Below are 22824 nucleotides of genomic sequence, written 5' to 3' on the forward strand. Positions count from 1 at the left end.
TTCAAACCCATACCTTCTTTGATAAAAGAAAAAAAGAGTCAATCCTTTCAGCCGACTTGAAATTTCAAAATAAATAATTACTAAAAATAAATCAAATCATTTGGACAAAGCACCCTTGCCTCAGGAGATTCCAATATGGCCACTTAAAGAATGTCAGTCTTTTTCTCTACTCTCTTTTTAAGAATCACCTTAGGACAATTCAGTCTTCCATGCTTCAAATAAACATTTTGGTCGGGCACGGTGGCTCATGCCTGTAATCCCAGCACTTTGGGAGGCCGAGGTGGGCAGATCACTTGAGGTCAGGAGTTCCAGACCAGCCTGGCCAACATGGTGAAACCCCGTCTCCACTAAAAATACAGAAATTAGCCAGGCATGGTGGCACATGCCTGTAATCCCAGCTACTCGGGAAGCAGAGGTTGCAGTGAGCTGAGATCGCGCCACTGCATTCCAGCGTCAGCAACAGAGTGAGACCCGGTCTCGAAAAAAAAAATAGTGTATTTTTATATGCATAAAAGCATTAGGAATTATATATAATTTTACAGACAAAAAGTAACTTAGTTATCATACCTGTGGACACAAGGTTTCCAAATGATTGGCTGCAATTTTGACAATTTTAATTCCATCTTCATTTGTTGACATGGAACAAGCAAGATTTGCCACCTTAAATACAATCCAAAATAATAGAAGTTATTTTAGATTATCAAGGAAATGCAGCAACACTTATACCGAACAAGAATGTGTACACATTCGTTGAGAATCTCAATGACAAATAACATTCTCAAAATCATCACTGGTATCTATTTTATGAAAGAATTCAGAGAATCTATTAAAGCAAATAACAATAAAAGGACCTAGATAATTGTTTAAAATGAGAAGGAGAGACTAGTGAGCGAATCAGTAAACCCTATACAGTCTCTTGGTATCCACATCTAACCCATAATAAGAAGCTCTTATGAGACTGGAAAAACAAAAGTTTATCTATGGATTGAATGCTAATAGGTTTTTGGAATCTCGTATGATTGTGATTTATTTTAAATTTGTAATTGGTTTATTATTTCCCAGAGGTCTATTACTCATATTTAAGTTGCATTAAGTATGACTGTATCTTTATACGTTTTGTTTGCATCAAATACACTACAAAGCTGAACAAATACAAGATAATTAACTTCTTCCTGCTCTTGATTTTCCACTACAACTTCATGGGCACTCTTTGACATTGCTGCAGTGCATTTGATTCAAGCATTAGTGACACCCAAATTTCTCTTATATTATTGCTTCTGAAATTTACATTGTCTTCCAACAAAATGAGTGCGTTTTTAATTACCATTATGTCTATGACCTAAATCTAAGGTTTACAAATACTTTCTTCAGACCAGGAAAGAGCCATGATAAAGAGTGAGAGATTATTTTCCCTTCCTCTGAACCCCACTCTTGTTCAACATTCTTCTTACTAACACAGTAAGGCTTATGGACAGAAGCAATGTTTTCTCTGATCTACAAAATATATCATTGTCTTTATCATTGCAAGGAGATACTTTATCTAACAATAATTTTTCTAACTTTTAAAATATCTCTGTCAGTTGTTTTATACTTTAACACATTGCAGTTTTTCCTGCTAAGATCTAAAATACATCCAGTTGCGGAGAAACCACGCATTAGCCACATGCAGTGGAAATAAACAACATATGACTTTGGATCCCTATTTTAAGAGTACCACAAAATGTTATTTAAATGGATTTACAGTCTTTGCTTTTTTATAACATTTCTTTTAATATGCCAATAGTGAAATAACTCCTTGGTTTTCATTCACATACAATGAAATAACAGCCATACATTATATAACTGTGGAAGGGCATTGCTCACTTTATTAATGTACATGGGGATGGCTTACTTGAAAAGGTCTTTTGTTGGCTTGAAGGTCACAATGCCTCAACTTTCATATCTGACACATAATTAGCACATTTGTGAGTTATTTGAAAAGGGCAACAGTTTCTGTGCTCCTTTCCACTCCCCAAACCCCAATCACTAAAAGTGAAACTTGACAGTCTAATTGCTTTAATTTGTATTATATTAATTCACACTGCATTTGCAAAAAATATTGACCTGTAAATTTGAGCACTGTTTGTTTAAAGTAAAAAAATAAAAATCACTGGCTCAATGTGGTCAAATTAGAAGAATGCTGGTTAACGCAAAGCTTAGAAATTACAAAAAAACTGCCCCTATGTAGATACTCTTTATTTACTTATATTTAATGTATCCTCATTTTCTTCTTTTTCCTTTTGAAAATATACATTCTTCTCCTGGATATTTGTTGGCCACCAGGCTTATTAAAAGCCAATTAAGTGACTGACATAGTATGGAAATTATGTTAAACACAATTTGTGTCTATATTAGCAGAATTAATTTTATACAACCCTCTAATTAAAATACAACACAACTGAAAGCTGTGTTTTCTTCTCACAGTTTTCTGCTCAGTCATCGTACTAAGACTCTTTTTGTCTTCATGTATTCTATGCCTGCACATACCTGACCTTCTCCTTACCAGAACTGTCCTGTCAAATAAAGGTTCTAGGTAATAGAGTATATTTCAAGTTACGTGCAGTTTTAGTGCTATTTTGTACAAACAAGGTCGAATTTTAAGATACGTAGTATCTGTGACAAAACAGAAAAGTGCTAGAAATAAAATATCTTTACATTTCAAATTTGAATGATTTTATGACGTATTTTCTAACGTTATATCAATGTGTGAATGAAAGCCAAATTTCTTCTAATGATGATTCTTCCTAAATTCTGCATGGCTCTTTAGTCAAGTATGTTCCCAAGAACAGTAGAAATGTAATTCCCTGCTGGTCAAAGAATACAGCCTGCAAATAAGATGTTCTATAAAAATAGTTTTAGATATTTAGACATTTGATATCCTTTGTGTATCTGGGCAAAATCTGGGCAAAGCTTTGTTAATATTCATAAGATCTCTGGAATATTTCTGCTCACTGAGGGAAACAAGGGTATCAGGAGTTTTTGGAGACAAACAGATTTGGGTTTGAACCCAATTCCTACAGTTAATAAGCTTCTGATCATGAGCAAGATATTAAATTATTTGACCTTGTTTTGTCACCTATAAAATGAGTCTGATAATGATTACCTCACTGGGATGCTTTGAGAATTAAACGAGATAATGTATGGGGAGAGTCCGAAGCCTGGTGGCCCTCACCATGTATGAATTGCCTTCCATTTAATCTATCTCTCAACTAATGGAAAGAAAAAGAAAAGAAAAAAGAAATTTCATACTCTCAGAGGTTTTGTAGAATTAAAGCCTTAGGAGCCTAAAGAAATTTAACAATATGTCTGACCCAAGAGCCACAAACTCAAATGCTTTCAAGAGCCATGCAGGGGATGGGATACAAACATTGAGTCTAGATTGAACTCAATGGTAGGCTGGGGTTGTGGGTACCCAAACAAAATGATTATGTATGCCCTACTGAAAGGCATCCATTAAAACGAGACAAATGAAAGGAAAAACTCAATGTCTTAGCCAAACTAACAGTCTGTTGGCTTACTTTAGTTCACAGATCACCATTTTGTGATATTTAACCCCACTCTCTAATCCTATATTGTATAAATAAGAAAACAAAATTAAGCAGGGGGATGAAACATACTCAAACCAACCAACGGCAGGGCGACTATTAACTAGCAATATGTGTGTGTCCTTTTTGCTACCCTGAAGAAAGTCTTGAAAAGCATTCTGGCATTGAAATGATTGACCAGACTTTTTATTGATATTTTGCTACATCCTTAACCAAGTCTACAAAAATCAGAATCTAAATTATCTTAAATAAATGGGATGAAAGGTAGTTATTTAAATTTACACATTTATTGAAAAGAAAAACCTGGGACAAAATGTTCTTTCATTTTTATGAAAGATTAAATTACATCCTTAAAATAATTACCAATATTGCAATAATTTAAAAACAAACGAGAAGTCTTCAAACAGGGTTATGTGTCTTGTTATGAGAGGAGAGTGAAGTTTTGTATTAGTAACCCTCTCTTGCAGCTCTTTCCTTCCCACCATTCCTTCTGCCCTCTAAAATGTATGGTATATTCTAGGCCCTTTAGACATGGCTGACCTTATTGCCCTATTTGGGCTCTAAAAAACATTGTAGATGAAAACGCCTAGACAGACAATTCCTCAACTGAACAATCATGTTGATGTTTGTTCCCTTCTTTCTGGTTCCTAGTTCAAGTTCATTTTATTTATTTATTTATTTATTTATTTATTTAGAGACTGAGTCTCACTATGTCGCCCAGGCTGGAATGCAGTGGCTCCATCTAGGCTCACTGCAACCTCCACCTCCTGGGCTCAAACGATCCTCCCACCACAGCCCCTCAAGTAGCTGAGACTATAGGTGCGCACCACCACACCTGGCTAATTTTTGTATTTTTTGTAGATATGGGGTTTCGCCATGTTGGCTAAGCTGGTTCCGACCTCCTGAGCTCAAGTGGTCCATCTGCCTCAGTCTCCCAAAGTGCTAGGATTACAGCCATGTGCCATGGCACTGGCCCCTAGTTCCAGTTCTGTATACTAGTTAGTATGTTTCTGTCATGGTTTCCATTTGCTGGACTTTGAGTCTTTTCTTTCACTCAGCAGAGAACATAGTATCCTTCACTCCCTAACCCATGGTTTCAGGTGAGAAATTCCCTGTTGTGGAGCGTGGCCTTGTAGAATCCTGACACCTAGGCTAGTTCTGTCCCTCACTCTCTATCAAGGTCAGGAGGATGATCATGCTTGACACAAAAGAATGAGTCACCAGTGGTAGAGCCAGGGACAGCAATAAAACAGATATTTTGAGATGGAAAATTTTCTTAATGACCCTTTAAAAAAGATCTACCATACTATAGGTTGTCTGTTTTTCATCATTACTTTGTTCTAATCTGGTAAACATATTCTATTTTAAATATATTGAATATCAGAGCATGGTATGTTTTAACGTTCTAGTATTAAGTTTTATCCAAAATCTCAGGAGCACTGGTAGTGTTCTCAGTCATCTTAGAAAACTGAAATGGAATCATTGTTAGGAATGAGTACACTATTTGGACAGCTGCTTATCACATATCATTCAGTCTGTCACCGAGAAGTTCCCACACAGGTATTTACCTGTAATATGATCTCTCCAGAACATGAAGCAAACCTTGATGTTTGCTGAGATTTTCATTGTCACACATTCATTGTTTATATATTGTTCACATAGTTAATTGTAATATCATGTCACCACGTGTCCTAGCTCTCAATGGGGGAGAAAGGTCACTGTCTCATTTTCATGCATTTTCCCATCTGCCAATTGGTCATGCAACTCTTGTGTAAATACTTCCAGAGGCAGAGAATTTATTGTCTTGCAGGGCAGTCTAGTCCCATTGCAGGACAGCCCAAAGTTACAAAGTTACACAAGTTATGAAGTTCTTCTTTATAAGGAGATGAAATATTTCTCTCAACAACTTTCTCCTAGTTGTTCTAGAATCCAGAATGGCAAATATATTCAATAATGGAAATATAATGGGGCCTACAAAAAATCCAAATCAATAGTCCTCAACTTGTGGGATAAGAGAGATGGTAAGAGTAATAGAATCACCAGTAAATAGCTATTAAAAAGAAAAGTCCAACTCCCTTCCATCAAGATATTCTGATATATTAAGTGTGTATATGCATGGAAGTCAGAGGTGTAAGGACTGTATAATTAGATTTTTTAAAAGTTCTCCCAGGTGATTCTGATATACCACCTCCCCCATCCCCAACACATACACACACACAACAACAACAACAACAATACACACATGGCAACACACAGATACATACTAGGATTCTGGTTAATTTATTTGTTTAAATAGACACTCTTTCCCAAAGATAAATGTACTGAGGTGAAAGTCTAAAAATGAATGACCTGAATATGTGTGGGATAGCGTAGGAAGTTAAATAGAAAGCTTCACAAATTAGAGGCAAGAAATAATGACTTAACTTCTACTTGAGAAATAGAGAAAAGGTTAAAAATTGAAATAAGAAAATCAAGTGTAGGGGATATTCTGGCCTTCCATCCAAAATCCATTCCTCCATTTGGTAATAACACTGATTTCCCTCGGAGAACAGTTCTTTCTCTAACCTAGTGGTGTAAAGTCTTGGTACGACTGTCAATCAAGGATCCTGGTCCTCCCCTAGGTCTAGCCTGGGCATATCCCTCACTCACTAGTGCCACCTACAGCCCTGAATCACTCTTTGTTCTGTCGAATCTTAGCCTTCTTTCATTTTGATTTATGTGCATTACCTTATGTCTTCCATAAGGTGTTTATTATCTTTTTAAGTAAGCCAAATTTATTTTCCTTTGCATACAACAAGAGAACTACGATTCTTAGTAAGTACTGAGCCAGAAACTTATACCCTAAGAATGTACTAATCTCAGATGGATACTTTCAGCAACGTTGAAAGCTGGTAATGTATAACCATAATTATTCCTGTGAAAGGCAACTTCTTATTAAATGCCTGCCTCTGGGTTTAGTCAGCCGGCATGTCCTAGTGTCAGGGACAAATGCAAGGAAGGAGACAGTCATTTGAGTTCCTGCACATACAGATAAGTGTCTTCCTTTGACGATCTAATTCTTCAATGTCTATTAGAACATGTTACATATCAGGTACAAGAGAACATCTAATTCTTGAAGAAAATAATTTATCATTTTTAAGTTTATCTTTCAGCAAGCTGTTCACTCTGTTTGAAAACCACCCTTCACATACTCTTTGAAAATCATACCTATACTTCAAGGCCTGGATCAAATACTGTTTCTTCCACAAACTCTATTCAGATGCCCAGGATCCATATCTTTATCTTCCCACACTCTCGCATTATAGTAAATTCTCCTTCTCTCTAAACTCATTTATGTATCTATCAGATGGTGAGCTGCTTGAGGGTAAAGACGATGATATATTCTTTTTAAAAATATTTTCCCATCAAGTTAAATACCCCAAAATAGCATTTCATCTATGTAAATAAATAAAAATAATAATTTATCTCTATCTGGAACTGAATCATTGTTAATATAAATTACTGTCTATTGAATCTGAAATTAACACATTTGGTGAATTCTATTTTTTAAAGTCCTGTGTACAACTTAATTTGTTCATTGGAAGCTGTTTCCTTTCTTCCACTCCTTTCTAATAAAAATGATCCTAATTCTGTACCATATGAATATAAAGAATTATTGCTTTAGGTTATGGGGGGAAACATCTGAGAAAAGAAAGTCCTTAGGTTATTAAACTTAACTGCCCCAAGTGGATTTCAGTCTGACTGTGTATATTCATTGGAAACATCAAGATTAGACAAATCTGTAGCAAAGATACAAATAAACAGAGAAAAACTTTGAACATGGGTGTGGAAATAATCTAGCTGAAATGGGTTATTTATTTTTAACTTGTATTGGCAAAGGAGACTTGGGCTTCTTTCTGAATTTAGAAATAAATGGCAGTTCATAAAAGCTTGTGAAGAAGCATGAAGAAGGAAAAATGGTGTCTATGACCCTTGGACACAGTAGTAAGTAGCAAAACTACAAATTCACTAGCCAAATCACTGATAGATGAAACACTAGAAGTTCTTCAAGTTGGTGGGAGATAGCAAGAGTTGGACTAGATACTTCGAGTTTGAGTTGCCACTGAGATACATAAGAAGACATAAACTACATATAGTTAGATGTGTAGTTAAGAGGGGGTCTAAAGTAGAGATATTAATTAAGAAGTTACTAGTTTATTGATGGTAATTAGATATGATTATGTGAGGAGAAAAAGTTATTGAAGGTATATAAGATATTAATATTTATTAGGCAGAAACATGAGGTTACTCCTTCAATGAGTCTTAGAAAAAGTGGCCAGAGATAAGAAAGGTTGCCCACGATACTGTGATGTCATGGAGACCAGGAGAAGAAAAGGTTTCAAGAGGATGATATCATCTATTAAATGCTGAGAGGTCAAGTAAGTTATCCCTGAAAATATCCAATTCAGCCAGAGACAACCATGCTAATTATTCCTAGAGTGTTCAAGTCAAATGATGATGGTTAAACTAGTCTGACATGAACAGAGGACTGTGTATGAGGTAAAGTAACCCCATGAGTCTTATGACTCAAGGCGGAGAGCTACAGGTTGCCTGGATAATACTCACTCTCTCATTCTCCCATCTATCCATTTTAAAACATTTTACCTCTCAGTAATATCTCAGATCATGTATTAGGTTGGTGCAAAAGTGATTGCGGTTTTTGCAATGGCAGAAACCACAATTACTTTTGCACCAACCTATACTTTTGCTGTCCTCTACCCTAGTTAAGATTTTGATCAGTTTTATTTATTTTATTCTTGTTTCCAGTTTTAGCTTTTGTTGTCAGCAAATGTTCTTTCTCTACAATATGTTCACATTGCAGCCAACATATTTTTTCAGATGCAGATTTGGTTCCCCCATCATCACCTTCCCATCCCCACATCATACCCCCATCCCTACTACGTCTTGCAGTCTGGCCCAGGAATCATCATGTGTAGTTCTTGTTCTCTCTTTGCGTCAGCTATATCAATGTACTTTTATGTATAAGTGCTTGCTTCTGCCAGAAAACATCTGTACATACTGTTCTCTGCTGGCTGGAATGCTCTCCTCCTCCCTTTTCACAGCCACCTTCACACCACTTATACTTGCTTAACTGCTATCCATCAGATCGCTGCTCAAAAGTAATTCCTTGGAAAGTTTTTCACCAACACTGTCCTCCACCTCCACACAGAATACCTGAAACCTCTGCCAACTTAAGTCAGATTTTTCCTTCAGAGCATGATTCTCAGTTTGTAATTATATTTCACTGGGGAGATTATTTGATTAGCATACATTTTCCCAGATTTATAAAAGCAGGGACAACACCTGTATTTGCTCATCATTCAGCCTACAGTGCCAGAACCTGACACACAGTAGACAATCTATAAATAGTTCTTCGGGGAGTGAATGAATGCATGAATGCCTGAATCAGTATGCTTGAGAATGTATCATCTTCTTGATGAACATGAGATGACAAATGGAAGAAAAATGGGTTTGAAGAGAGGAGTCAGCAGCAGAAATTCAGGACAAGAAATAAAGAAGAATGAAATTTTTCCTTTGAAATTCATTTGCAATATTCTACAAAGGCTTAGACAACTGGACTTTCAAGAAAAGTACTTGTTTTTCTTCTAGTCTGGCCATCATCCTTAACAAGGCTTGGGGAGCAGCTTCTTTCAAGTTTTACCTTCGCTTAAGATATCAAATTTGGAACTACTGAATAGGTCTCAATTTAGCTTTTAATTTATTTATTTTTAATCAAGTAAAGTAACTCTTAAAGGGCCCAAGCTGGATGCCAAATGTTGGCAAGTGTGGCAGATGGAAAGAGGCACAGTAACTTCCATCGACAAATCCAAGAGCTTCATTGTCTATTTCAGAATGTAATATATGCTCTGCTTCTGATAATTGCAGAAAGAGCTAGAAAGAGCTGTGATCTCCCCATGTTGGCACCCGACTGACCTCTGGCTAACAAGTCAGCCCTCCTCTTTCTCCTAGTGAAGCAGCGCTGCTGTGCTTCCCTTGGTAGTAATAAGAAATGATTATGAATTATGGGTTCTGTAGAATATTTAACTAATATAACTGTGCTGTAAAAGCACATAGCAAAGTGCAGGGAAACAATTTCATCAACTAACAAATATCGATTATGCACCTATTACGTGGGCTGGGAACTGTCAGGCAAATCATAGAAGTCAAAATCAATGAAAGTGAATCCCAACAAGCACAATCTATTTAAAGGGACACGTGAAAGGATCAAAGACTAAAACTCTGTCTCCAAATACTATAAGAAGCTAGAGGTAGGTGAACTTTATAGAGATGACTGTAGTAAGAGTGTTACACGGAGACAAATTATTACTTAGGAAATTCATATTCTCTTGAACTTCGCATCTCAAGCTGCTTCCCAAATTTTATGAATCATCAATCACACAATCCGGTCTCTGATATTAGTTTTGCTTTACCTCTCTGTCTTTGGTCATCCATCTATAAGATGAGGAACAGATTGACTTCATTTCTAGACCTCTTTCCATTTCAATAATTTTGTTTTACTGCTTAAGTAACTGATAACAAAATTAGACAGAAATTAGACAAAGGAGAAGAGCTATCAGTCAACGTTCCTATTAATTTAAACATGAATTTGTAGATGAAATATTAGCCAATTTAATTCAACTGTGTAATAAATAATAAAGCAAGACAATATTGTTTATTCCCAGAACGAACAAATGACTCATGATTGAGATCTAACACTGAAATTCCTTGTTGAACCGGATATCAATAGATTTTTAAAAAGCATTGATGACAGGTTTATGCCTATTCTGATTGAAGCAAAGCAAAACTACACTAAAAAACAAACTCAAAACCTTAGAAATCTATGAATAGGAAGAATAATTCTTAATCTAAAACAAAATCCAGAAATTTCCAGCAAGTGTCATGCTCAAAAGTCAAGAATAAGATAAGCATTCCCACTATAAGTGAGGTTAATCAATATTTTACTCAAGGTTCTAGTAAATCTAAATGAACAAAAAAAGCCATAGATGCAAATATTGTTAACAAATAACTATATTTATTCCCAGGTCTCAAAATTGTCTACCTAGGGAATACAAGATTATCTGAAAACTGTTATTACTATTGAGTATTCGGTAACACTTCTTCATGCAGAATGAATGTGAGATAAATAATATATTTTTCTATATAAAAGTTTTCATAACAAAATTTGTTATAGTAACTAAATATTATAAATTTCATAGCAGTATGTATCTATTGAAATAAGAACAATTATAGATATGTGTGCATATCTATATATGTATTAAATTTTACTTAATGATGTAAAAAAAGAGTGGAAAGAATAGTGAGAAATATCAGATTCCTGGATGGAAAAACTCAGTATTGCAAAATATAATGTTATCTCCCACAAAATTTGTCTATTAAATTTATAGAGCTATACTGAACTTAGATAAATTTTAATGTGCATCTGGAATATATGAAAGGCTGGCAAATAAGTTTTATAAAAAAGGAGAATGGGCTGGATACGGTGGCTCACATCTGTAATCCCGGCACTTTGGGAGGCTGAGGTGGGCGAATCTCCTGAGGTCAAGAGTTTGAGACCAGCCTGGCCAACATGGTGTAACCCCGTCTCTACTAAAAAATATAAAAATTAGCCGGGCTTGGTGGTGCATGCCTGTAATCCCAGCTACTTGGGAGGCTGAGGCAGGAGAATCGCTTGAACCTGGGAGGCAGAGGTTGAAGTGAGCTGAGATCACGTCATTGCATTCCAGCCTGGGTGACAAGAATGAAACTCCATCTCAACAAAAAAAAAGAATGAAGAAAAGTATTATGTGCCAGTAATTAAAAACACAAAAATTTAGTGTTTTTCAGGGTAATAGGAAAAAATACTGGTGACGGCCCAATTTCCTGCTATCTACTTTCAGGAAAAAAGTGCAATTATGTAAAAAGGCTAGAATACATTACTACATAAAAATTTTTAAATGTCAAAATATTGAAAATAAAGTTAAAATACAAAAGATAGGCAAAAATTTGTTTTTATATTTGATAATAAAAATTACTATCCATAGGTATAAATAGCTGCTAAGTATCAATAAGGAAAAAAGGCCATTAAAAATGGACAAAATATTTAAATAGAGACTTTACATATGAAATATGACTAATAAATACATGCAAAGATTCTCAGTCTACCTCTTACTAAGCAGGATATGCAACTAAAGCAAGAAAATCACGTTTTTTTCTCGTCAGATCAGAAATATGTAAAAAGTTTGATATTATCCTATACTGCTGAGAATATGGGGACACAACTGGAAGGTAAATGGCCAACTTTTCAGAGAGCAATTTAGTTTCATCTATGAAAATTTAAAATGTTCAGAACTGTAGCAATTCAATTTAATGTAATCTGTTGTTCAGAAATACTTGCATATGTGAACAGACTCACAGCCACGTGAAAACTTTATTTGTAAAAGCGAAAATGAATCTAAATATTTAACAGTGGAGAATAAATTATGTAATATTATGATTCTGTAAAAAAATGTTATGCTGCTGTAAAATATCTCAAATATATAATTTTAAGTGAAATACTGCAGAATGGAAAATATGATTCTATTTAAAATTATTTACTTACAGGACTGGGTGCAGTGGCTCAGGCCTGTAATCCCAGCACTTTGGGAGGCTGAGGTGGGCGGATCACGAGGTCAGGAAATCAAGACCATCCTGGCTAACATGGTGAAATCTCATCTCTACTAAAAACACAAAAAATTAGCTGGGCGTGGTGGCAGGCACCTGTAGTCCCAGCTACTTGGGAGGCTAAGGCAGGAGAATGGCATGAACCCAGAAGCCGGAGCTTGCAGTGAGCCGAGATCCTGCCACTGCACTCCAGCTTGGGCAACAGAGCAAGACTCCATCTCAAACAAAAAAATTATTTACTTAAAATTATGTACAAATGCAAAGTATAATGTCTACAGTGATAATTCCCACTGTTAATTTGAGTTATATATGGGAGAGAAGGTAGGATTACTATTGCTATGAAGAGAAGTATCCCCTTTTAACTATGTTTCTATATTGACTGAAGTTGTTCCAAGTATATTTTTCACTATATTAACAGTGAAATTAGTTTTCTAATTTACAAAAAACAAGTGATTGATGAAATAGTTCTATATGTATTGACATGGGAACACACCAATGACAAGTAAAACAGCACATGTAATAATCTCAATTATGAAAGATGGTAAGGTTTTGTGTATGCATATGGAAATGTGATATCCAAAATGATCCTCCCCAAAATGGCAATTGTGGTGATCTCTGAGGAGTGAAAATCAAGGTAATTTCAACTTTCCTTTTGTATATTCTTAATAATTCATATTTTGGCTTATTATAATAAAAATGAATTATTTTGAAGAGAATAAAACCTGTCTATACCTGTATGTGAATTTTTAATACCAATCAAGAGAATTGAATTAATCATGAGACTTATTGCAAAGCCTGAAGATACAGAAACATTTATAAATAAGGTTTCCAGAAAATAAACATATATAATGATTACATAGAAAAAATGCTGCTAAGCAGAAAATAGTTTTCATGGTCTCATATGCTGTTATATTTAAAATGATGACTCACAAAAATGATTGAGAATTCACAGTAGGGAAACAAGGCACTGGTTTTACCTTGTCTTAATGTCAAATAATGGCACAAAAACAAGTCAATTAAAGCTTATTATCAATGACAAAATCAGACCAGCCAATATTGATCTTAATAATGAATTTAAATTCAACACGTTTGGAAAGGTACTCTGTGCATGGTGTGTGTGTGGGTGTGTGTGTGTCTGCAGCAGATATAAGGTAATGATTCTTATGATTGAATAATTGTAATATGGTCCTATATTTCTTTCTTTTTCCTGTCTTACTCACACCTCCAATTCTATTCAATTTGTGTCTGAAATTCTTGTCCCTCTCAAGTCATTAAAGATGAAAATATTCATTTGTCTGAGTGGACATATGTCAACATTGTTCTGAAAAAGAGGTATCAGTATGTTGTGTCAGAATGTGCCATCACGGGGCGCCTGTAGTCCCAGCTACTCAGAGAGGCTGAGGCAGGAGAATGGCGTGAACCCGGGAGGCGGAGCTTGCAGTGAGCCGAGATCGCGCCACTGCACTCCAGCCTGGGCGGCAGAGCGAGACTCCGCCTCAAAAAAAAAAAAAAAAAAAAAAAAAAGAATGTGCCATCACGAAAGAAGCAAATGAGATGAAAACACACAAACACACAAACTCAAACATATTTGGCTGTTACAGTATTATTGCTTCCAATAAATTATGAGAAATATATGTTACATAGCTCAAATTGAAGTCTGCAATGTAGACTGCTCTAAGAGTCCCATTTTGCCAAATATGTTTCCCTTTTAGTTTGGAATAATATATAACTGTAAATGGACACACACACCTCATATTGCTGTGTGATGTAAATTATAATGGTAAAACCAGCTAGATAGTTTATTCAAGGTCCCTCTCTAAATTAAGCTATTATTCACCTCAGAATCACCACTCAAAAGATAAAAGTACATGTCACCTGCCTAGTAAATTTAATATAATAAACAGTACCAAATAAAATATATTTAAGTACCAAAGAGATGAAACAAATCTAAACTATAAATTAAAGACAGGATTAAGTGTTGTTTCCTGAACTAGTGTTATACTTTGTTGTCAGCTGAGGTCAAGCATAAATATGAAGCATGCAGGTCTAATAAGTATTTATTAATAGGATCACTGTGTAAAGGGTAGATGTCAAAACAATGCTATAATTAGCTTTCATTATCATTGAAATTGCTGTCAAATTTCAAAGCAATTTTATGACCAGTGTGACCTGATTTCTCACATGGCAGAAAGAGAAGGGATTTTCTTAAAGAGAAACACAATATATTAAAGCCAATATAAAGTTTTCAGTGAGTCTAATTCTGAATCAACATGTTTTGTACATATTGCACTGTTCAAATGCTATCATGGGAACAGAAGGTGTTGCAGAGGACAAAGTTAATTGAATTGCAATTGTGTAAACTTCCTGGATGTGGATGAGACCATCAATATCACCTGATTCCCTAACTAATCACGAAATACACACCCAGATTCATTCCTTACTTTCACAAAAGAACGAGTCTCTTAGTAGAATGACAGTTGGCAATCAATCATCTGGCAACTTCTATCTTGGAAGATATCATAACAATAATCTGTGAAACTTTTTTTCCTGTAGGCATTTATTATGACTTTGAAGGAAATAGATAAAGAAGCTTTGAAATTTACCATAATTATAATCCCAGAGAGAGCCCCTTGTCTCTGAGTATAAATTGCCGATAATGAGTAAGAAAAATTGGAAGAACACTGTGTGTGTGTGTGTGTGTGTGTGTGTGCATGTGTGTATATATGTATGTGGAGTGGAAGTGAGGCAAGCACATCTGTGTATGTATATATGAAGTCCCAGCAAAATTTACAAATATGTGTATGTACTATTATTAAATACTATGATTTCATATCCCCTCATTCTTGGGTCCCTGAATCTCATGAGGGCTCCTTGAATGTGTTCTGCATTTAATTATATTATAAAAATGAAGTATAGCTAATTATGTAATATAGAATTAAAAGAAAATAAAAGATCTAGGCCCTTTAACGTTAGCAGGGGCATAAATTATTACAGGTTTAATCTTAACTACCCCTGTACCTCTACAGCACACTGAAATACTGGACACATACTGTGAGTAGTGGCCCTTACTAGAGGATAGGATAAGACACTTGCAGTGTAATCTTAGTAATTTTTTTAAATATATATTATTTATGGTTCCTAGTAGCTCTAGAAGGGAGGAGGGAGGAGTAAGGAGGGATCTTGTATACTAACCTTCCATAATTAGGGCAAACCAACATATTAATTCTATTTGCACAAGGTTAAATTGTGAAATCCTTGAAGACAGAAACCATCTTACTCCTGTTTTTGGTTCTAAGATATTGCAAGCAGTGGGTTCTTAAAGCTTCTGTTGAATACATTTAACCCAACATTGCAAATAAAATATTTTTCACATTGTCTTCTCTATACATATTTATGATTGATCTCTTTACAGAGGCCTAAAGACAACAACGAAATCCACAAATATTTATTATCTATCAGGCATGTTCTAGGCACTGAAAGAAAAAGAAGAGAAGATGGGGAAAAAGTAGTTGCCATGCTTCAAGAAATGGGAGATTTAGGTGTAAATACACGAAACATTTAGAGCTATTAATAATGAAAACATTTAAATGACAGTGTATACTATGCTAAATGAGTAAAACACTAAATGCTGATGGGCTTCATAATAAGGAGATAATGCAGTGAAGCTTTAAAAAATGTTAGCTGGATAGTTTTAAAAAGTCTTAAAGAAAGACAGTTTCTATATATCAATTGAATTGTTTTTTAAAAATCTAAAAATAAGACTGTCATATAAAAATGTGTTGATAGAGAACATAGAAGTTTTAATATTAATAAATCCCAGTATCAGAAGATTTTTGGATAAATCAGAAATGTTTGGTTTAAATACAAATTCTCTTTAAGAAATAGTGAATGGTCTAATGAAAACTGTTATTGCAAATACTGAAAGTTACATTGTATGTTATTTTATTTCTATCCTTATTACAATACTTCCTATGTATTTAGTTGTTTTCAATTCTTATGTCAAGTAACATGAAACTTAAATCAAAATTCAAGAAAGCAATGCTTCATTCAAGGTAGCTCCATGTTCGTCAGCCACATGGCACTACATGGCTGCACCAGCCAGGCCTGGATTCTCACCAGCATTGCTCCAAGGCTCTGAGTCTGAGTCACAGGAGTTGGAGGGCATTTGCCATCAACTAGTCCAGTTTTTGACCCTGTTTCAGAAGGCTGGCTTGCTTGCACTGCACCTGGAGCCTTTCAAACCGTTGTCAGGCTCAGCCTCTGAAGAAAGAAATCCCACAGCATTTTGGCTTTGCTCAGTGTATGCAGTTTTGTTCCAGAAGTCAGGAGACAGGTTGCTTCCTTTCCCAGCTCTTGAGGGCAGAGGCTGAGCTTTCTCACTGGTGAGATGGTAACTTTAATGAGCACCTCCCCCTTGGGACACAGAGTACAAAGCGTCCTGGATGCTCAGTAGCCAGAAACAGAGAATGCCAATAAAAGCCCTGTTCATTTTTCATCACAGAAGTTAGAGTCCTACCCTCACCTTCAGCCTCTGACTACTGTGGATCCCTCCAGCCCCCGGCTGCCAGTCTTTGGCAAGCACACCCACACCTTGTTGGTTAATTAACACTAATGGGCAGCTGCCATCCCTGCATAAAACCACAACCATGGCTGGATTACTTGAGGGATAATTATGCTGTTTGTCCAGGCACAATGTTTCTCTTCCTTCTAACAGCCTACCCTTTGGACCCTGATGGCTCATTATCACCTTCCACCACTGGAAGAACAAGACAAGACTGTCAGCCGCGCCACTTCTCACATTTCCAAGGAAAAGCTTAAATCTAAGCAATGCCATTCTAGGCGTTCTCTGCAAGGGTTTTTAGCTTAGCAAAATCCCTCTTGCAATCTTTGTTCATAATTTTGTCTCAAATTCTGAATTATCTTATTAAGAACTAGAAACTGTTCTGCAAGTGACTTGTTTTTAAATTTGCTTTTCAGACATCTCTAAGGGCTGCTGGCAACTCAAGTGCAGTTCGTGATTTCCTCTTTTCCAGCACATTCTATTAAGCCTATTAATTTCAAATGAATGTATTTTCCCTGCATCCTCTAGAAGCGGACTTTAATTGAATACAATATGCTCCCTCTGCCGCCCCAACTCTAGAAGTGGACTTCTGGGCGGGGGCAGGCAATTATATTCAATTGAAATTAATAGGCTTAATCTATTCACTTGAAATTAATAGGCTAAAATCTGTTGCTCTTTCTTTTCCCATAAATAGACTAATGCCAGTCCCTGTTGTCTTCCTCCATTCATCTTCCACATCCTCTTTTTTCAATGCCCACCCCATCATCTTCCCTTCTCTGAAACTGAATTCAGTCTCTACATAATCAATGTACTGCTGTGATCACAGCTGGTCCTTTCTGGTATCTCCAGGCATCACAGTTGACCTACCTTTATTGATTTCTGGGCTCTGAACTATCATTCTTTTCTCTTTTCTCCCCTGCCCATTCGCTATTCTTGTCACATAGTTTCTTTCCCTTCTCACTAGTTATCCCATCTTGCAGAATACAAAATCCCTCATACTTTTCCTCTCATTCTGCTTTTTTCACATCACTCTCTCTGTGGTAAATAAAACATAACAAACAATACGATTTTTTTAAATCTTTGCACTTTAAAGATACATTTATGTGCTTTCTCTGTTGGTGAATAATTCATTTCCTGTTGCTTTGGAAATAGAGTCTATGAGCCAGGGGCTAGTTTTATATCTACATTTAGTAAATCGAATACAATATTTTGCTATAATGCAGTTAAGTGTACCCAAAATCACTGTTTTGGGAGCCACAAATTCATGAGGGAAAAGCCTCAAATGCTATGGTACATTAGTTGAACCATAGAAAAAGAAATCAATTATAATTGGTTCTCCAGTTAAATATTATGAGTCACAGTGAGTATTTAAGATAGTTTTGAAAATAAAACATTTTATTATTTCAGGATCTGCATCCTAGTAACAGTGGCCATTTTTATTAGTGGGTCCAATAAAGTATTCATATTTATCCTTGCTCTGTTAGCAGGTGCTGATGAAGTAGAGGTTGCGCTATGAATATATGAAGCACTATGATTTGAAAAAAGGAGAAATGGCAGTATAGATATTGGAATCCAGACAGAATGAACTTTATTTACTGTTATCTTATATTTTGCTCATCTTCCATGAAGATGACTAACCCAAAGGGATTCATATTTGTGGTCCCCTCAAATATGTCCAGTTAGTAGAAACACATCACATATTTTAGAGTATGACTCAATAATATAACTTTAAATCCTTCTAACTCTCCACTCTTTCATATTCTCCAGTAAAAGGATAAAACTTGAAGTATTTATTTAGAAGTCACTATGCAACACTGTGCTTTGGGAGTTCATAAGTACCTTAAAAAGACATAATCTGTAACAAGAATCATTATAATACTCTGTGTCCTTTTATGTTTAAATAAGTATGCATGTAAAGCAAAAATAACATGAATAAATTTACCAAGTCAAAGATTTTACTTCATATATGTCACTTTTAATTCATTACTATAGTCATTTTAAATCCCTGGGTAAGTTAAAAAAAAAGACTTGTTTCTCTTCTACAATTATACTATGGATGAACTGTACACCTTTGTCTCTCTCTGTCTGTAGATACACATATATGCAGATATATTTTACTTTAAGTGTTCAGAAGTCTTATGATTTCAAAAGGAATATGTGCTTAATTCAAAAGTTTTGGAAAACACAGTTAAATATAAAAGAGTAAATACACAAAATACACATTTTCAGTGTGGCAGATAAACTCACCTAATGCCTACTCTCAACTCTTCTTTCCTTTGTCCTTTCTCCCCCCTATTGCATATCATAGAGCTCTGGCCATATCCCCTCTTCATATTGGATACATCCATCTTCCAGCTGCTGGGGATAACTGCTATTGACCACTCATGGCATAGTCCTTCGCTAGGAACTGTCATAGGTTGTAGGAAACTACCTTCCCCAAGGCAATGTCTCTTCCCAGGGGAAGCTCACAATTAATGACGGAGTGAGTTAGGATTACAAAGGCATGGGCCTCTTGCCTCTACATGTGACAATTCTGAAAGGTCACCTGAGCTCCAGAGTCCCCAAGAGTTCAGGTAAGGTTTCAGTTGCAACCACATTCATTGCAAGCCAGCTGCTGCTTCTACCCAATCCTACCTTCCTCCCTTCATTACAGGCTTAACTCTGAAGATCACTCCCCAGTAAATCTTCAGGATAGAACTATCCATATCAAAGTATATTTACAGGGGAACTAACTTAAGAAAATCATAATACCCAGCAAACAGAATACTCATTTTTTCGGTCTCCTTTATTGCTAGGCTGAACCATGTGCCAATGAGATTAGGCACAGTTCCCCAGAGAAGAAATTTTTCCCCCACCATTAGTAGTCTAGATTCACTAGAATATATTCCTTTGACTTTTTCCCCTTTGTTCTCCTCCCACCTGGGATGTAGACAAAATACCCAGAGGGCAGACATAATCTTAAAACTATAAAGATAAAAGTGAACATACCAAGGATCCAAAAGATCCTTGGAAACATCATTGAGCAAATGAACGCATGCCAGCAATCACCAACCCCTCAACTTTTTGACATGGGAGAAAGAAACAAAAATCATTTTTAAATTGATTGTTACTTGCAGCCAAATGCAATCCCAAGTGATACAATTAAGGAACAACTCTATCTAGAAGTATATGTATATATGTAGTAGAATGTTGTTTATAACAGCAAAAAAATGAAACTGTCATATAAGTGTTAAGTTATGACCTATCCTTAGGAAGGAGAATTATAGTCATTGCAATAATTCCTTTGAAAAATCAAGTTGTTGAGAAATACTTTTTATGCCATATTAAAGATATAAATTCCAACACACATAGATATACCTACATATAGCCACTGAAGCCACCAATCTTGTGACACTTCTTTGTAGAAAAAGAAATTTCTATGTTGTAGCATATTGCATTTTCTAAAAATGGCCACACTAATATATGTCTCAACCCACATAATCTCCCTAAAATCGGTCTACACTCTTTCCATTGAATCTGGCGAAGGGCTTGCGACTGCTCCTAACCCACAGAAACTATAAGAGATAATATATGATTGTTGTCTTAAGTCACCAAATTTTGGGATGATTTATTATGCACCATTAGATGACAGGAGCAGCTGTGTGTTATCTTTGTTATTTGATCTTTTGAAATACAGTTTAACTTGGAAACTGAAGACGTTTATTCCTTTATTTAAAACATATTTAATATGTGCTTACTGCTCTTTTTCATTGTGATAAAAGATTTTCATTGAGAGAGAAACATCTTAATATTAGTTTGTCAGGTGTTAGAATCCAGGACCCCTGCCCTGGAATTGTTCATGAGTCTAAGCAGTTGTAACTGCATCTAGCAAATAATGGTCTGCTTTGCTGTCTCCTTGTTAAAAGTACTTCAAAATGTATGCAAAATATTTCTTATAGCTAGCAGGCTTCTTATTCCTTGCTAGGGACTCTGTAAATGAAAAACAAAACAAAACAAAAAACCCAAAGCTACAGCAGAACACATTTGAAATTATGAATACAACCGTAAAAATGGCAATTCTAAGGTAAGGTTTGAGAATACAGAACTTATCTGAGCCTGTTGTCTCCCTCTGTGCAAAAGAACCATTATAGGTAAACAGGCAGCAGATAGTCACAATTCAATGCCATGATACGTGGATAAAATGAAACGAAGGTTGAGAAATTAGCTTACTTCTAGATGTTCTTTGGGTCAGGCTCATCTATCCCTAACTTCTCATATGAAAGTTAAACTGCCACAGCCTGAAATAGTAGATAATTGAAATTCTCATTTTCTTCAGAAAATTCTGCAATTAAAATGTTGATATTTCTTTAAAACACACACACACACACACACACACACACACACACACACACACAACCTGATATCAAATCTTACATTCTCTCCACCCAGAAAACATGACTGGGTCATTTAAGCAGTACTTGAATATATTCACAGAAAATCAGCAGGTCAGGTAGAAAATTACTCACCCTACACACCAGATGTGTGAGTGTTGCAGAGTATGAATTGCTGCCAAGATATCTGTCATTGGCATATCTCCACTTTTCAATTTGATACAATGTGTTTACCCTATCACTGTTATTCAGTGTAGTATAACTGCTATACAAGCACTGTGTGTTTACCAGAGCTTTACTATTCCCTTGGCTAGAAATATTTCCAAACAAGGTAATAAATATAAATGACTGCCATTTTCGAAAACATATATAATAAACATTCTCCAAATATTTTGAAAGCCTACAGTTACCAATAAGCTTTTGTGTACATAAATTAGAGAATAAGGGGCAAAGAAAACTTTATTAGCATACCATTACGTACTTAATTTATTATTTTTGCAGTGACATCCTTGCAGGATTTCTTCTTTAACACGAAAAAGTCAACATCTTAACTGTTGAAGGCTCTGCTTTAGAATCCTAGGGGCATTTCCAGACAAGTTCTAGCAATTATTGTAAAAGTACCTGTTTCTAGACCAACTCTTTAAGCAGACCACTAAAAGACCTTTTCAAATCTTCCATGTAAAGGAAAGCCTTGAAAGAGAGAGGGATAGATGCATACATAGATACACATATATAGATAGATGATGGAGATAGATACAGAGAGGTCAGATGATAACAAAGATCAGATTATAACAAACTTAAATGTAGGTGCTCCAGCTAGCTAACAGAGAATAACAAATCATCTCACAGTTTAGTGACTTAAAACAATTATCACGTAATTTACAATCTAAACTTGTAAATCTTGTCAACAGCAATCAGGAGTCCACATTATCCTTTAAACTAAATTTTATTTCCAAATAGAAAATATTCCCTTATTTAATTGTATGCTGATCTGAATTCAATATATCTTGGACATGAAAATAGCAACTTGGCTCTGCTGGGTAATTGAAGACCATGTTTGTGACTGGGAGCATGATATTAACCTACTTAAAATCTTCATTCCTTAACAAAGTCTACTCCCTGTCAACATTTATTTTAGAACCTGAAATTTTTGTGAGCATAGCTATATTGGCATTATGAGCTCTAAATGGAAGACTACTTATGGGCATCTTCTTATTTCTAGTAGAGTTAATATCATTACTAACCCCAACTATTCTGATGAAACAGATATCTAGCATAAACATCAATCGTCTTCTTTTATAACTCGTTATAATTCCCCATGGTCCCTTGCTCTATTTTTCATCTGTTGTAACACATAAAGGGGTTCAACACCTACTTTATTCTAAGCTTTCTCTGCTGCAAACCAAAGGTTACTAATTCACTTTCATTAACAATTACAAGTATTTGTATCTGTCCTCACAAATTCAAAATTGACCATTTTATAAAAGACACATATCCCTTCTCTTCATTCTACCTTTGTTAGGTATATTTTTCTATTTCCAAATATTTATTTTATTCCCAAGTCATTATTCATTCAAATAAGTTTTACACAAAGAAGAAAGTACAAGAT

At 35.4% G+C, this 22824-nt stretch overlaps 1 protein-coding gene across 5 annotated transcripts in view; it reads right to left on the reverse strand.

The window, feature by feature from the left end:
• Nucleotides 1-22824, reverse strand: part of CTNNA3 (catenin alpha 3) — a 1903490-nt gene that overhangs the window by 742542 nt on the left and 1138124 nt on the right. For all 5 annotated transcript variants that reach the window (XM_055274451.2, XM_063637177.1, XM_063637176.1 and 2 more), the window contains one exon: nucleotides 568-660. In XM_055274451.2, the coding sequence (XP_055130426.1) occupies nucleotides 568-660 (93 nt within the window). The remainder of the gene's footprint in view (nucleotides 1-567; nucleotides 661-22824) is intronic.

This window comes from Symphalangus syndactylus, chromosome 4 (genome assembly GCF_028878055.3).
Source record: "Symphalangus syndactylus isolate Jambi chromosome 4, NHGRI_mSymSyn1-v2.1_pri, whole genome shotgun sequence".
Taxonomy (NCBI): domain Eukaryota; kingdom Metazoa; phylum Chordata; class Mammalia; order Primates; family Hylobatidae; genus Symphalangus; species Symphalangus syndactylus.